General features: G+C 36.1%; 1 protein-coding gene and 1 pseudogene across 11 annotated transcripts in view; both read left to right on the top strand.

Moving 5' to 3' along the window:
• The window catches only part of Rcor3 (REST corepressor 3), a 51,804-nt gene that overhangs the window by 18,301 nt on the left and 17,228 nt on the right, over window positions 1–16,275 (top strand). For 8 of the 11 annotated variants that reach the window (XR_007212518.1, XM_048356858.1, XM_048356856.1 and 5 more), the window contains exons 8-9: window positions 7,882–8,100; window positions 13,340–13,417. Coding sequence is in view for 8 of the 11 variants with exons in the window: in XM_048356858.1 (XP_048212815.1) it covers window positions 7,882–8,100; window positions 13,340–13,417 (297 nt within the window). In the remaining 3 variants the exon portion in view is untranslated. Of the gene's footprint in view, window positions 1–7,881; window positions 8,101–13,339; window positions 13,418–15,838; window positions 16,198–16,275 lie in introns of those variants that run through there. The other 3 variants (XR_007212520.1, XR_007212519.1, XM_048356863.1) reach the window with 2 other exon arrangements.
• On the top strand, window positions 14,675–14,792 carry LOC125360271 (annotated as a pseudogene).

Here is a 16,275-nt window from a genome sequence, read left to right as displayed (position 1 = left end):
TCCCCTCCCTTGGAGGGACCCCATTACACTTCCCAGAGTCAATGTTTGCAGGAGTCTGTCTAGAAACCCTCCAGAGGGACAAGGCCAGTGTCTACAGCTACTCAGTGATGAAGGCCCATCTGCAGACACTTTTGTGAAATGGAGTAGCCCTCCTTTGATATTGACTGGCCATCTGAGGGGTCTTATGACCTGTCTTCTCTTTATGTAGTCCCTGACACCGTCTTTGGGACTCCAAGCCACTCAGACCAGATTATTATGCCTAGATTGACCTAGTGGTAGAAAATCACCCCCTGGACAAAAAGAAAGCCCAAAGGGAAGGAAAAACTTCTGATTATAGCTATGGCTAATCCAACTAAGCAGAAGGGAGAAGTATCAAGTTCCAAAGAGCCTCCTCAGTTCCCCCAGGATCCAGAGGATTGAGGGGAAGAGAGATCAGCTTCAAGTAACCACTTTCTTCCAACTGAAGGTATTCAAAAGGTCAATTGATCTGTAAAATGCTCTAATCAAAATTGGGCTGAGACTAGAGTCAAGCATTGGGTGGACTTGAGTCTTAGCTCTTCAGCAGAAAAGTATTTAGTGTGCTAAAATTTTAGCCTTGTTAAAATTAGCAAGCCCTGGTAAATGAGGCTGGAGAATGCTAAAGTCATTTGTTAAAAGTTTTGTCTTAAATCTTGGTTGGTCATCTGCAATAGTAAGATTGGCAAAAATACCTCTTGCCACTGGAAAATGTTTGGTCGATATTTATTTTGCACGCTTTGAGATCTTTGCACGAGTGTGTGTGTGGCATGCATGTGTGAATGTGAACATGTTCAAGATTAAAACTCTCAGTATGATGTAAAAATGTGTGTTTAAACTTTAAAAAGGTCATCAAGTTTGGGCATTACCAAATGTTTTCAAGGATTATTGCATTGCTTCAAAAAGGAACTATAGTTAAAAAGATTTCTTTAATTTGTGGTTGAAAAAATTTGGTATCTTAATGCAGAAGACTGTTTGCACTGTAATCAAGTTATCTGGTTTAGCAAAAAGGCATTGGGATCTTGAAATTTGTTTCCCTCCACTGTTAAAATTTGGGGCTAAATGTCAGAACTTTGGATATAAAGGTTTATCACTGTTGAAGAGGAGTTTTGGGTTTCTCAGTCAGAGATCAATAGAAAAAGACGGGAAAAACATAAGACGAGCCTATCCTTGTAATCTGGAGGTCAGATCTGGCCAGTGCCGTCATTGGCTGTTAAGGGGTGTCAGATTGACTCCATCTCAGATTAGTTAAAAGAGAGCAGAGGCTAGCTCCATCCTCACTAAGATCTCCCCCACCCCTGAGCTTCAGAGTTGAGGGCCCCACCTTCTCTGCTCAGAATCCAGGGAAGTTCCCCTTCAATGTGATAAGATTGGGTAAACTGCTTGACCACCTAAGTTGTGGAATGTTCAAGGTTAAACCTGTGCCCTCCCACGAGTAGGCCTATCCACATGCATCATGTGAGCCCCTCCAATTCTGAGCACCAATTCTAACTAGAATGATAGGTTGGTTCAAACAGACACTATGAGACAGTTGTAACTCCACTGGCCACCTGCGTGTGACCTGGCATGCTCTGTAAGTGTTGTGACCTCATTGTCTACCTGCGTGTGGCAGGCTTGACCATGTGGCATTTGCCTTTATAACCCAACCCCGGGGCAGCCCGGTGTGCACGGTTCCAGCCCCCAGGTCTGGGCTGCGACCCTGGCTGTCAGTTCGCTTTTTACTTCCCCAATAAATCCACCTTTTATCAAAAAAAAAAAATCCTTATATCTACCTGAAGTTGATACTTTACTAATTTCCTTTCTACTGATAAATAGTCTCAAATTCCTTGGGTTTTTTTTTTTTTCATCTCCTTCCCCCCCACCCCAACTTCGCCTTTCTTTTTCATTTCCCTTTCTCTTCTGCAGTACCTTTTATAGTGTTATATACAAACCCAAAATGTTGTATTAGTTACATTCTTACATTGGAAGGCATTGCAGAAAAAAAGTGACATGATTATGTGAATAGATGCTACTACAAAAATAAAGTAGCTTCCCATCTCAGGATAGTTCTTAGTGCCTCTCACATCTTCACCCCTAACTCTTCATTTTTTTCCCTTGGTAATATGAAAAGACATGATTCTTTTCAAGTGCGCAGGATACAGTAACTCTTTAATACATGTTTTTGTTTTATTATCTAAGCAACTATTATCCTATATCTATAACAACCATACTCTTTTTTTTTTTTTTTTTGGCCAGTCCTGGGGTTTGGACTCTGGGTCTGAGCACTGTCCCTGGCTTCTTTTTGCTCAAGGCTAGCACTCTGCCACTTGAGCCACAGCGCCACTTCTGGCCATTTTCTGTATATGTGGTGCTGGGGAATCGAACCCAGGGCCTCATGTATATGAGGCAGGCACTCTTGCCACTAGGCCATATCCCCAGCCCCAACAACCATACTCTTTAACACTATTTCACCCTTGAGTCTGCCTTAGCCTGTTTCTGTCTCACCATTCACTGCAACTGCTAGCAGATAAACCAGTAACCTAACTGCCTCAACTAATGATTGATTACCCATTATATTTTACTTGTGCTTATGTTATTTCATAGTACTAACACTTCCTTTCTTGGAAGAACTTATAGGAACATATCCTCTATGCACATGTGATGGATCCTCTGAGATAATAGTCCTCAGCAAGGTTTAGCATTGACCCCATAAAGGGCATTTACAAATTATGGAGCTGGTTTTTGCTGTTACAGTGATTATGGGATTCTGTCAGCTTATACTGTCAGAGTGTAAGCTGAGTTATATGTAGGGCCCCGGGATTATTTCAAAAGAAATTACTCTATTTTAGGGTTTACTTATTATCAGTTTCTCTAGATTGTGACAGATATGCTTCTGTTAGACTATAAAAGTATTCATTGTCTATTTGCCAATTCTTGATAAAATCAGACTCTTAAAATGTTACAGATCTGGCAATAAAGAGATATCATTGTGCTCTTGGTTTCATTCATCAGGTGACTAATCAGGCTACATATTTTCCATCTGTTATTGACTATTTTGTCTTGTTTAAGTGCATGTTTGTGTTTTTTTAAACCTCCATTGAATGTCAATTTCATAAAAATAAAAACTGTCAAAAATACTTTTTTCTTACTGGTTTCTTTATGTATCTTGGGTATCTTTAAGTATATTGAGAAGATCTTTTAGCAGTTTATGGTTTATCTATTTACTTCTGTAGGCTTGGGTCAACAGTTATTTCATCAAAAGCATGTAGATCTTCAGAATCCCATATTTTATGTTTTCTTTTTTTTTTTTTTTTTTTTTTGCTCAAGGCTAGCACTGCCACTTGAGCCACAGCGCCACTTCTGGCCATTTTCTGTATATGTGGTGCTGGGGAATTGAACCCAGGGCCTCATGTATATGAGGCAGGCACTCTTGCCACTAAGCCATATCCCCAGCCCTCTTTTATGTTTTTTTAAAATTTTAAGAAGTCGCTGATGTAGCAGTAAATAAGTTTGTGTGTGTTTTATGTAAAAATTTTATTATTTTTTAATATGGAAGTGGCTCTCTTTCAACTGGTCTGCAATACCAGTTCTATGATACATAAGACATATATATATATATGTGAATCTACTTTCTTGTTGATTAAATATCCCTTTCTAGTCCCACATCATCTTAGTTACTATAGCTATCTCATAAGTCTTGATAGCTGTCAGTTCCACTACTCAGTGGGTTTTTTATGAGTATGTATACCTTAGCTTAGGTATGTATACCTTCGTTTTTTTAAACTTGTTTACAGCTCTACAAAAACCCTACTTGGAGTTCCATTGACTATGTATAAAAAGGGGATAAATGAAACCTTTGTATAATTTATTTATAGGTGATTTTGAATACCTTTGTAAATACTTACGGTACCTAAAAATAAAAACAATCTTTCTTTTCATGTTTATCCTTTATTTTCTTCCCTGTTGAAATGGTTAAAATTGCCAGTATAATATTGAAGTTATGTAGCAATATTCTTATTTGATTTTAGAGAAAATGATTTTTATATTTCATCACTAGGATATTATAGAAGGCTTTTGATTCATTCACTTTGGTAGTTGGTTCTAGCTCTCATCTGAAACAGTTCTATATAGTTTCTATAGGTCCCTGGTCTGTGAATAATCTGATTCTTTAACAGAATACCTAGCTTCCTTCCAAGCAGTCAATCCTCCAGTCACTAAGTATATGCCCAGCTATTTCTGGCCCAGCCTTAGGAGTTATATACAGTGCTGTTTCTATTGCATGTAGATGAGTCACTAAAGTTTGCCCAGAATCAAGGAGAGAGGAAATAGACACTTGATGCTCAAGAGTAGGAACATTAAGGAGATTCCTGCCATGTTTTAAGCCTCCAGACCTAGAACATGGAATTTTTAGCTTTTTTCCATGTGTACTAAAGAAGAATATATGTTCTATTCATTATAAGATTTTATATGTCTACTAATTTAAGCTTGTCTGTTTTGTGATTGAAAGCTACAACTATTTGGTTACTTACTAGTTTTGTTCTTTTGGTCTGTTTATCTTACCAGCTATTTTATTCAACCAGTGGTTGAAAGAAATATTTTAAATCAGTTAAAACAGTAGTTAATAGGTACATACAAATCTAGAAGCCTTTAATCTGTATGCTATAACCCTTTCGTTGGTTGTCAGTTATTTTTACTCTGTCTAAAATAGCATAGCTCCATCCTTTTTTTTTTTTTTTTTTTTTTTGCCAGTCCTGGGACTTGAACTCGGGGCTAAGTATTTATCTGGTGAATTTGTTTTTTTATTAGCTTGCTTATACTTTCTACATTTTTGTGTTATCATATTGTGTATATGGAACATATAGTACATTTTATAGTTTACTTGAAGAGTTTAGCACATTTACTATTGATCATTATCATTGATGTGTTTGTATTTTGTTCTTACGTTTTCTTTCCATTTGACTTTTTCTCATTCTCTAGCTTCCCTTTCTTCATGGCTTGTTGTTGGGAGATTAGGAATTTAACTCGTATTCCATTGTTTTACTTTCTATCACGTATTCCATTATTTTACTTTCTACTGACTTGAGATGCTCTTTAATTGTGTAGACTTTACAGTATAAGATTAGGATCAGTCATTTTTTTGTTGGGGGAAAGGCTGATACTGGGGCCTCAGGGTCTCACTTGCTCAGTTAACTTGCTCATGGCTGGTGTTCTACCACTTGAGCTATACTTTAAGTCCATTTTTTTTGCTGGCTAATTGTAGATAGTCTTACAGACTTTTTCTCCAACTGCCTTCAAACCACAATCCTCCAGATCTGGTTCCTAATTAGCTAGATTTGCAGCCAGCAGTTGACTTTCTGATTACTTCAGAGCCCTTAGAACACTTTGACTCTGACTACCCTTCTGATTTGTATAGTATTTTGACCACAGTAACATCTTGGGTTTAAAAAAAAAATCTCTCATTAACATACGGTCAATGTTTATGGAGATTTATACCATTCTTTGTTGACTCAGATCCTTTCTGTGAAAATATTTGCCTGTTTTTGAAATACATCCTTTAGAAGTTCATTTAGTCAAGAATCTGTTGGTCATAAATACCTTTACAAAATCTGATTTTAAAATGTAGTCTTGTACTGTGGATTTGCATTTGTTTTACTGGGTGTCTGTAGTTACTCCCAGCCTGAGATACTTAAAACTACAATTTTGATTTAGGGCTTTTGGCCAGGAAGATGATATAAATTTAGGCCTCTAACTTGCCTGAAGGCAGACTAGTTAGGGATTCTCAGGAGAGATTTTCGAATTTTTCTGTTCTTTCCACAAAGCTGAGAATGAAAGAGGCATGAATCCGTTATCCTTTCCATCTGCAGAGCTGGGGTGCTTTTAGTCTACTTCACACAATGATTAAGTTCTTCCAACATTCTGACTTTGTTTTCCAATTATCCATCAAAGCCAGGAGCTTTTTAGGCAAATGCTAGCTCCCTTGCTTATTCCTTTGGATTTTTGCTTTCTCATCATTTCTGGCCTTGGACGAATTTCCTTATTTCCCTGCCAGCTCAAACATATTTTAGGAGTTCTACTTAGAAGACTGAATCCAGCAATTTTGGGGGTGCTAACACTCAGGGGTATTTTATTTGGGTATTAAGTAATAAATTATTCTCCATTGTAGAATTTTTTTGTGAATTTTACTCAGTTACTAAAGAATTACATTATTAAATCTGTTCAGTAAAATAAGCTTCTACCTAATAGATTAAAAGGGGCTTAAATACTTGTCTCAGAAGCATAGAATACTATTGCAAGTAATAATGCTATACTATTTAATATTTTATGGTCATCATTCTTAGAACCTTTAAGGAGGCATAAATTGATATTTTATTCATGGATTTGGAGTTTAGAAATACTGTCAGTTGATTCTGTGCCCTTTTTTCTTTGTTTTAGTCTTGTATCTTTTTCTTGTGATACTGGGAGTGTGAACTCAGGGTCCCCACTGGCTCAGCTTGCTTGATCAGCTGACACTCTACTGCTTGAGCCACATGTCCACCTCAGCTTTTGTTTGTGTGTTTTAATTTTATTGTGAAGGTGATGTACAGAGGGGTTACAGTTACATAAGTCAGCCTTGCTGCTTTTTTTTTTTGCCAGTCCTGGGCCTTAAACTCAGGGCCTGAGTACTTCTCCTGGCTTCTTTTTTGCTCAAGGCTAGCACTCTACCACTGGAGCCACAGCGCCACTTTTGGCCATTTTCTATATATGTGGTGCTGGGGAATCAAACCCAGAGCTTCATGTATACGAGGTGAGCACTCTTGCCACTAGGCCATATTCCCAGCCCGCTTTTTTAAATTTTTATTTTGGAAACCAAGTCTGCCTGAGAGGGCTTAAAACCCCAGCCTCTTGAGTAACTAGGATTATACATGTGAGTCACCAGTGCTCTGCTTATGCCTTTTAAACCTTTGAGACATAGTTCTTCAAAATAATTCTAAAAGTGAAATGTACCCTCTTTTTTTACTAGCTGTCTAACCTGCCACATGTAATTTCTAATCAGTCCCTTTTTTCTTTATCTTTTTAGGGGGCAATACCAGGGCTTGAACTCCATGCCTTGCACTTTTTCACTCAAGATGGTGCTCTGCCACTTGAGCCACACTTCCATTTCCTGGTTAATTGGATATAAGAGCATCATGTATTTTCCTGCCCAAGCTGGCTTTGAACCTCAGTCCTCAGATCTCAGCCTTTTTAGTAGCCGGGATTACAGGCATGAGCCACCGGCACCTGGCTTCTTTTTTGTCTTTTTAAAAAATATCATACATAATAAATTGTAGTTTGGGGAGTTTAGTTTCTTTGCCTTTTACTGTTTAGGGAAACTATATCCCATCTTCCCATTTGTTTTACCGATAGTATTTCTAAACTCCAAATCCATGAATAAAATATCAATTTATGCCTCCTTAAAGGTTCTAAGAATGATGACCGTAAAATATTAAATAGTACAGCATTATTACTTGCAATAGTATTCTATGCTTCTGAGACAAGAATTTATTAAGCCCCTTTTAATATATTAGGTAGAAGCTTATTTTACTGAACAGATTTAATAATGCAATTCTTTAGTAACTGAAAATAGGAATAGAATCTAACTTAGTATTTAATTTACTTATAGTCTAAAGGGCCTAGAAACCAAACTTTGATTGAGTGGATTAATCAAGAATATATTATGCTATTATTATGTATCTCCCCCACCAACTAGTGAATGGTTGGAGAGTGTGTTTGTGAGTGTGTGTATGCACACGTATGCGTTCATTTGAGTCTATACATAATAGATGGGAAGCATTTTTCAGATATACCTAACATAAACAGAACACAGTCACAAGCATGAAAGGACCAATTATGCTATCTTTATTTTCTTAGGGTAATACTGAACAACCTGTCCAAACTAGCAAAATTGGCCTTGGAAGGAGAGAGTATCAGAGCTTACAACATCGCCATCATTCTCAGCGTTCTAAGTGCCGTCCTCCAAAGGGCATGTATTTAACCCAAGAAGATGTAGTAGCTGTTTCCTGTAGTCCCAATGCAGCCAACACCATCCTGCGGCAACTGGATATGGAGTTGATCTCTCTAAAACGTCAGGTATTTTGTAAAAACATTTATTGTTTGTTTTTATGTGGTGCTTGGCTTGAACCCAGGGTTTTGTTACTATGGTTAGCAAGCCCTACCTAGCTCACTTTCATTCTTTAAGAGTTTATCTTCAGCGCCCAGGCCCCAAGTTGGAGCCTACGACTGACAAAAACAAAAGTTTATCTTATTTGCAAGTATAAGATACTAGACTTGAATACTAGCATTTCTATTTATTAGCTCTGTCATCTCAGACCAAGTCTGTAAGCTCACAAAGCTTCACTTTCTGCCTATGAAATTAGAATAATCATCATACTTCACTTGCAGATTGTTGGGAATTATTTGTGGTAATACATGTAGTTTATTTACCAGTGTTTAGCACATTTTGAATGCTCAGTGAGTGATTACTGCTGTTGTTGTCATCATTAGTAGTAGAAGCAACAGTACAGTTAAGAGTATCATCATCAAACACAATCTACTGACGTTTCTCTCAAACTCAATAGCTATATTTCCAGCTGCCTGAAGTTCCCCAAAAGATTTTTTTTCGCAATTTCATGTCTTTTGAAACATGAAAGTGGTCACCTTTGATTCATTCCTTGCCATTATCCCTCCGCTGACAACATCAGCCCAAGTGGTAACCAGGTTATGAGTTTTTTCCCCTGAAATTTCCTTTAAGTCAATCCTCTTGTTTTCATCCCATCATTGTTACCTTTGTTTCAGAGCCTTACCTCCATCACATTTCCTTTTTCTGTCCACTTCTCTAGCTCCATATCACATACTCACCATTATGAGTGTAATCAAGGCCATTCATCTTAAAACTCACCATTAGTTTCTACTTGCCTATAGCAGATCACAGTGTAGGCAAATCAGGATTTATAAGAAGGTAATGTTAAGAAATATGATATTCATTCTGAGTTAGGAAAGCACTGAAGGTCCTATGTCATATTCCTGTTTTTCAACTGTCTTTTTTGGGGGGGTACTTTAGGGATTATCATATTTATCCTTACTTTATATCCTTGGGTATTTAGAATACTCACCTTTAGAAAAATGTGTTTATTTTCAAGTTATACAATTAAGAAATTAATAGTTTAAAATATTGAAGAATTTGAAGTAAATGTATAATCTCACCAATAAAACAAAATTAGGGTAGTATAGGACCAAGATTCTCTTATCTTAAACATGTACATATTTTTCTATCTTTTGACTTAGGTTATTCACTGAAACTACTCTTCTATGTCTCTTTACTTTCCTCTCTGAATAAATACATAACACACTAGCTTCTTATTTCTTACCACCATTTTTTCTCTTATATTTTCTAATCTACTTTCTGCCCCATTCCACAACTCTGAAAGCTACCCTAAGCTCCTTATTTGTGAATGAATTGCTAGATATAAGGCTTCCTTCTTGGGTCTTACCTCCCTTGACTACCCAGTAGTAGTTGAACTGTCTACCTTCTTGGAATACCTTTCACTTAGCTTCTTTGATATTGGACTCTGTGTAATTTATGTAGTGTATGTGCGTGCGTGTGTGTGTGTGTGTGTCTGTATGTGTGTATATTGAGTGCTTATCCTGTAGTCAGATTCTTTTTCCAAACCATAACACTTCTCTTTCAAAAAAAACCTTCTAAAACAATGTCTTGAAAGTTCCCCCAAAATGAAGGAATTAGAGGTTAGGGATTTAGATCAGTGGAAGAGCACTTGCCTGGCAAATGCAAGGCCCTATGTTCAGCTCTGAAGAAAAACAAAAGGAATGAATAGAATGTAGCCTGTCACCTGCATTTATTCTTCATCCTTATTGTACTACTATACTGATGGGTTGTTTATATTGGTTTTTTAAAAGAAATCTTAACCTCCTGCTTTTGTTATTCATTTGATAGATGACATGGTAAACAGCTGCATAAATTAACTCATTTCTGCATTTGACACCATCTTTCCTTAGTTTCTACAGGGTTTTTTTTTCCATATTTTATATTTTAGATAGATACATATATAGAAACATGGATGCATAGGTAGATTTTTTGCGAATTGGGGGATACCAGTCCTGGCACTTGAACTCAGTGTCTGGGCACTATCCCTAAGCTTTTTTTGCTCAAGGATAGTGCTCTACCACTTGAGCCATAGCTCCTCTTCCAGCTTTTTTTTTTTTTTTTGATAGTTTAATGGAGATAAATGTTTCACATAGTTTCCTTCCAGCTCAGGCTGGCTTTGAACCATAATCTTCAGATCTCAGTCTCCTGAGTAGCTAGGATTACAGGTATGAGCCACCAGGGTCGAGTTTTAATTATATTTTTATTTTCTTTAATAGTTGTACAAAAGGGTTACCAGTCAACAAATCATTGTATACAGTACATCCTGATTGATGTCACCTCTTTCGTCATTCTCTACCATTCCTCCCAGTCTAATCCTATTGTTTTAATGAAGATTTTTCTTAATTACTTAATATTTCTCACTTGGGTTGTTAAATTAACCCATCCTTTCACCTCATTTTATTCTCTACATTACTATTGGAATTATCTTTCGAAAAGGCAATTATATCATGTAGTTCCCTTGTGTAAAAATCCTTGGTGTCCTTCAGTCTGTCAAATTCAAATTCTCATCTAACTTCTAGTTCATGCCCTAACATCTGTTTCTTCCTAAATGTCATTCAGCTGTGGCTGGGAATGTGGCTTAGCAGTAGAGTGCTTGCCTAACATACATGAAGACCTGAGTTCAATTCCTCATCACCACATAAACAGAAAAGCCGTAAGTGGTGCTGTGGCTCAAGTGGCAGAGTGCTAGCCTTGAGCAAAAAGAAGCCAGGGACAGTGCTCAGGCCCTGATTCCAAGCCCCAAGACTGGCAAAAAAAAAAAAGGAAACTAAATATTATTCAGCCTGGAATTTATTGTCTCTCCCTAGCCTGCCTAAGTCTTACTAATCCGTTAAAACTTGGTTTGGGTATCATCTCCTCTGGGACATTTTCTCTTGTCTTCCCTACCATCCATGTAACAATATACATGCAGACACCTTTATTCTATTGTTATCTCTCTTCTTTCGAGTCTGTGTTAGGTGTTTCAGCACTTTATCATACCTTTATGTTTCTTTATCTTCCCACTAGTCTACCTTGAGAACTGAGGCTTCGCATTTTACATTTGTATGTCTTTCTAAGATAGTCAACTAACTGTCCTTAAGCCATCCTAGATTTCTGTGTTTTCACTTTTTTAAGACCTATCTCTGGTGAAAAAAAAAAAAAAGAAAGAAAAGAACTTTAGATATGTTTAGTTTTCCATACTGAACAAAAAAATAAGGAAAAAAGTAACCTCTTAATCCTAACAATAGTCTAAGTAGACACTTAATAGTATTGCTAGTAGAATAGGACTATAAAACATGAGGACCAGGGGTGTGACTCAAGAGGTAGCACACTTGCCATAATACAAGGCCATGAGTTCAAACTGAGTATTATGAAAAATGAATGGATGAATGAATGAAGACATGATATAGTTTAAATTCAGATTGTACCTTCTGTATATATGGCCTTGGCAAAGTTGCTTTTTTTTTCTCTATGCCTTACTATCCTCATCGGTAAAGTGGTGCTGGTTCTAACAGAAGTAAGAATCAAGGGCAGTGTAGCCCACACCTGGAATCCCATCTACTATGGAAATTGAAATAGAAGGATCACAGTTTGAGGCCAGCCTGGGGAAAATAGTCTGTAAGACTCTATCTCAAAAAAGAAAAAAAACACAAGCCAGGTATGGTGGGTCATGCCCGCAATTGTAGCTAACTGGGAAGTAGAAATAGGTGGATTATGATCTGAGACCAGCCTGGGCAAAAATGAGAGAAATTGAGAGACAGGCAGACAGTATCAGTTCTACTTTCTTTGAAAACATGGATTTGTTCCATGGCATTTGATATGCTAGCAAATAATTTGAGCACAGTGTAAATTTTGTGTGTTCTTAAGTATGATTTTTGTCAGTGAAAAAGTGTCCCCAACTGACCTGAGTATATACCCACACACCTCATGTGAATCAGCTGCCTGAATTCACTGTGTGTCATGAGCCACACACAGCTAATGTACAACTTGGATCTGGTTTTAAGTAACCCTCCTTATATCACTTCACAATAACTCATAAGCTACAACCATTTTGATGCCCACTTCTGCAAGCAGCCTTCAGATCTTTTTCAAGGTAAAGTACAATCTTTACTGTATCATTTGTGAATTTAACTGTTTACAATATGTACGACTGTTTTTGTTAGATTCCTTTTCTTGATTGTCATTAATGAAGTTTTTAAGTGTTATGTTCCAGCCACCTTTTCCCCATAAGACGACCTATATTTTTATTGTAAATTTCACGTAGTAGAATGACTTTTTTTGGCAGTACTGGGGTTTGAACTTGTGCTTGCTAGGTGGGTGCTCTACTGCTGAGCCACACCTCTAGCCTTGGTTTTTTGAGATAGAGTCTTGTTTCTAGCCTAGTGTGCATCTAGATTGTGAGTCACCTATTTTAGGATTCCCATCATTGCTAGGATGACAGACACATGCCACTACATCCATCTTCCCTCTATTGAGATGGAGTTCATGGACTTTGCTGTCCCAACTAGCCTGGAACTGCAGTCCTCTCAATATCTGTCTCCCTCATGGCTTAGGATGACAGGCATACACTACTGCACCCAGCTGTGGGTTGAGAAAGGAAGGGCCTCACAAACTTTTCTGACTAGGTTCATCTATGATCCTTCCAATCTCAGCTTCCTAAATAGGATTACAGGCTTGAGCCACTGGTTCTCAACTAGTATAATGACTTTTAAGATTGCTTATGTTGTACTTACCCCACAGGGTGTTTGTTGAGAGTTAAAGGATTTATTATGTAAAAAATACCAAGGATGATATTACATGCTTAGTAAACATTAGCTACCATCGTAATTATTTTTATGGAAATTATTGTTCTTTGGGGCTGAGGATATAGCTCAATGGTAGAGTTCTTGCCTGTCCTATGAGGCCCAGGGTTCAACTCCCCCAGCACCACCAAAAAATGACTGTGATTTATGATATTCAAAGTCTTACTCAAAATCTATTAGTCTATTATTGCTTACACTAATTGATATGTTAGTTGAACAAGTGGTATATCACATCCAAAGTGTGATAATTATGTGTTCTCCTGAAATAAAATGTAAAATGGTTTATATATATATATATATATATATATATCCTTTCTGCTTATTAAGTACTCAAAAATATACCTGAGAATATAATTTAATTCACCTCTGGGTTATTTTATTTAAGGTTCAGAATGCTAAACAAGTAAATAGCGCACTTAAACAGAAAATGGAAGGTGGAATTGAAGAATTCAAACCTCCTGAGGTATGAAATTGAAAAATACATGTGATTCAATGAAACCTTGTTCTTTGAGTTATCTGGTGTTCAAATACCAGATACTTAGTTGCATGTTGTTAGTACTTCAAAGATTTCACAATATGAACTATCTATTACTTATATTTTTAAATTTATTATCTATTTAGTTAGTCTTTTGAAGTTTTTATACTTGTTATTTCTTTCCTTTTTATCAAGCAAAGTACTTAAGATAAATAGGAACAAAAATAGGCACAGTGTATATGAAAGCAAACTGGTGCCTTTCTGGATATATAGCAATGTTTACTCAAAGCCCTTTTCTGTCTATGTGAATTGGTAGCATAGTAAGAATAAATCACAAGAAAAGAAGTTTAAAAAAAAAAAACTTCATTTTATCAAATTATTTATCAAATTTATTTTAGTTTAAGAAATATGTCTTTTGGCTTAACTTCTGTGTAGATTTTTATTCTTCTACTTTTATTCCTGAAAATACAAAATATAAAATATACAATCTTAAGCCCAACTTGAGTTTCCACTGAAACCTAATTATGTTCTTGATAGTTTTGGTAATTATAGGAGTACTTAAATACCATTAGGGTCCAATCAAGTCTTTCTAGAACTTTTTACTGTAAAATATTTTCTCTTTTAAGACTCCTATGTTATAGTTCATATCTAGATTTTTCCTTTTGGTATATGTGATAGTCAAGTAGTCTTATTTTGTCCTAATGGAAGCTTTTTTTCCCTCCTAATCACAGGCTGACTGAAATTTCTACAGATGAAATGTGTGTAAAGGATGAAGGGAGGCAGGACTAGTACTTCAGAAATGATCTACTATATGCCATTTGATTATTAGTATTAATCTTTTAGAAAGGAAAATTTGCTATAAAGAAAGTTGTTTTTTGGTTTTTTGTTGTTGTTGTTATGGAAAAGCATGAAAAGTTCCTGGTCAGTATCTCATTCCAAACCCACAAGTAAACTGACATTCAAATAACATTTATTTATTTAAGGAAAGTATAATACAAAAATCACTTTTTTTCTATATGATTGCAAATTATTTTAAATTTTCTATTGAAATTATTTAAATTTTGTATTTAAATTATATATTAAAATAAAGAAAAATGTTCAGATGCCTATAATTTTATAACTTAGAAATTGAAAAGTAAATAACAAAAACATTACAAGGACATTAGGAATAACTTTATACTAAAAGTGTGAAAATATAAACAAAGAGTTTCTTAGAAAATGTTGTCCTTACCAAAAGAAAAACTGGTCTACGGCCATACCACCCTGAACACGCCCGATCTCGTCTGATCTCGGAAGCTAAGCAGGGTCGGGCCTGGTTAGTACTTGGATGGGAGACCAAAAGAAAAACTGAATAATGTATATAATCATTGAATAAAATGAAGAAATAGTTAACATTGTTCTCTCTCAAGAAAACAATAAGCCCAGATCATTTTCTCAAATTTTCCAAAAAAAATTATAGAAAAATTACATAAAGATGTAAAATATTGTAACATTTTATCTTACCTGTGTGCCACCTCTTTAAGCCATACAAGTTAGTAAAGCAGGTACTATAATTTTATATCATTAAGGTTAACTGCTTATTCAAAGTTAAACAAGTAGTAAATAATAGAATTCTCACTGTAGTTCAGGTTTTGGGAGTCTTCATTGGCCCTAGATTAATACATTTTATATTAGAAAAACGCTTTTACTTTTGAAAACTTTCATAGAATAGCAGAATTGTTTGTCAAGAGTTTTAATTCAGCTATTGGTTAAAAGTTACCCAATATTTATATGCCTTTGGCTTATTATAAAAATAATGGCAGGGGCTGGGAATATGGCCTAGTGGTAAAAGTGCTCACCTCGTATACATGAAGCCCTGGGTTCGATTCCCCAGCACCACATATATAGAAAAAGCCAGAAGTGGCACTGTGGCTCAAGTGGCATAGTACTAGCCTTAAGCAAAAAGAAGCCAGGGACAGTGCTCAGGCCCTGAGTAAGGCCCAGGACTGGCAAAAAAAACAAACAATAATAATAATAATAATGGCCAAAATACAAATTACCAAACTCTTACCATAATGTAGCATGTGTACACTAGAGTTTGAATATTACTTCGGGGTGACCTGTTAAACTCACCATATAATCTGAAAAATACAACATGTTTTAGATATCTAGAACATAGATCCCTAGGGTATATTTATATTTATCATATCTTTCCCATTGCTTTCAGGAGGAAGGCAGCTTAAGTGGATGATTAGCACTATGAAAACCTTGAAAAATACTGGAATTTATTGTTTTAGCTTTGGGTTAGGCTTGACCTGGTCAGAAAATATTAATAATTTTTGGAATCATTATAGTAGGTCATTAAATAAAGTACCTCACAGTTAAGGCGCTTTACTTATTAATTTGGTTTTATTTGTTGTTTTCATTTAGGGAAAAATTTGGTGAAGAAAGTCCATTCACTTCCACAAGTATTTATTGATCACCTATTTCATGTAAGGCACAATGTTAGGCACCATGGGAAGTATGTATGGGAAGGGGAAAACACATAAAGATGAGGATGAGATACGGTGATATTTTTCCACCTTTTAAAAAAACTTGTAATCTATATGTTATAAAACAAACTGATAAAAAAAAAATATGGTATCATTAACAAAGGAAATTGGTAGGGTCTAATTCATTTTGGCTAGGATAATCATGGAAGACTTTCTGAAAGGAAGTTTTCACCTGAGGTTTGAAGAGTAAGTAGGATTTTTGCACATACAAAAAGGGCAGAAGAGGTCATTTCAGAGAGAGACAATGCTGAGAAAAATGAAAAGCATTCTTTTTTTTTTTTGGGGGGGGGGCCAGTCCTGGGCCTTGGACTCAGG

The sequence above is a fragment of the Perognathus longimembris genome, chromosome 11 (genome assembly GCF_023159225.1).
Source record: "Perognathus longimembris pacificus isolate PPM17 chromosome 11, ASM2315922v1, whole genome shotgun sequence".
Classification (NCBI taxonomy): Eukaryota; Metazoa; Chordata; class Mammalia; order Rodentia; family Heteromyidae; genus Perognathus; species Perognathus longimembris.
Note: the sequence above shows the minus strand (reverse complement) of the source record. Positions and strands in the feature narration are given on the sequence as shown.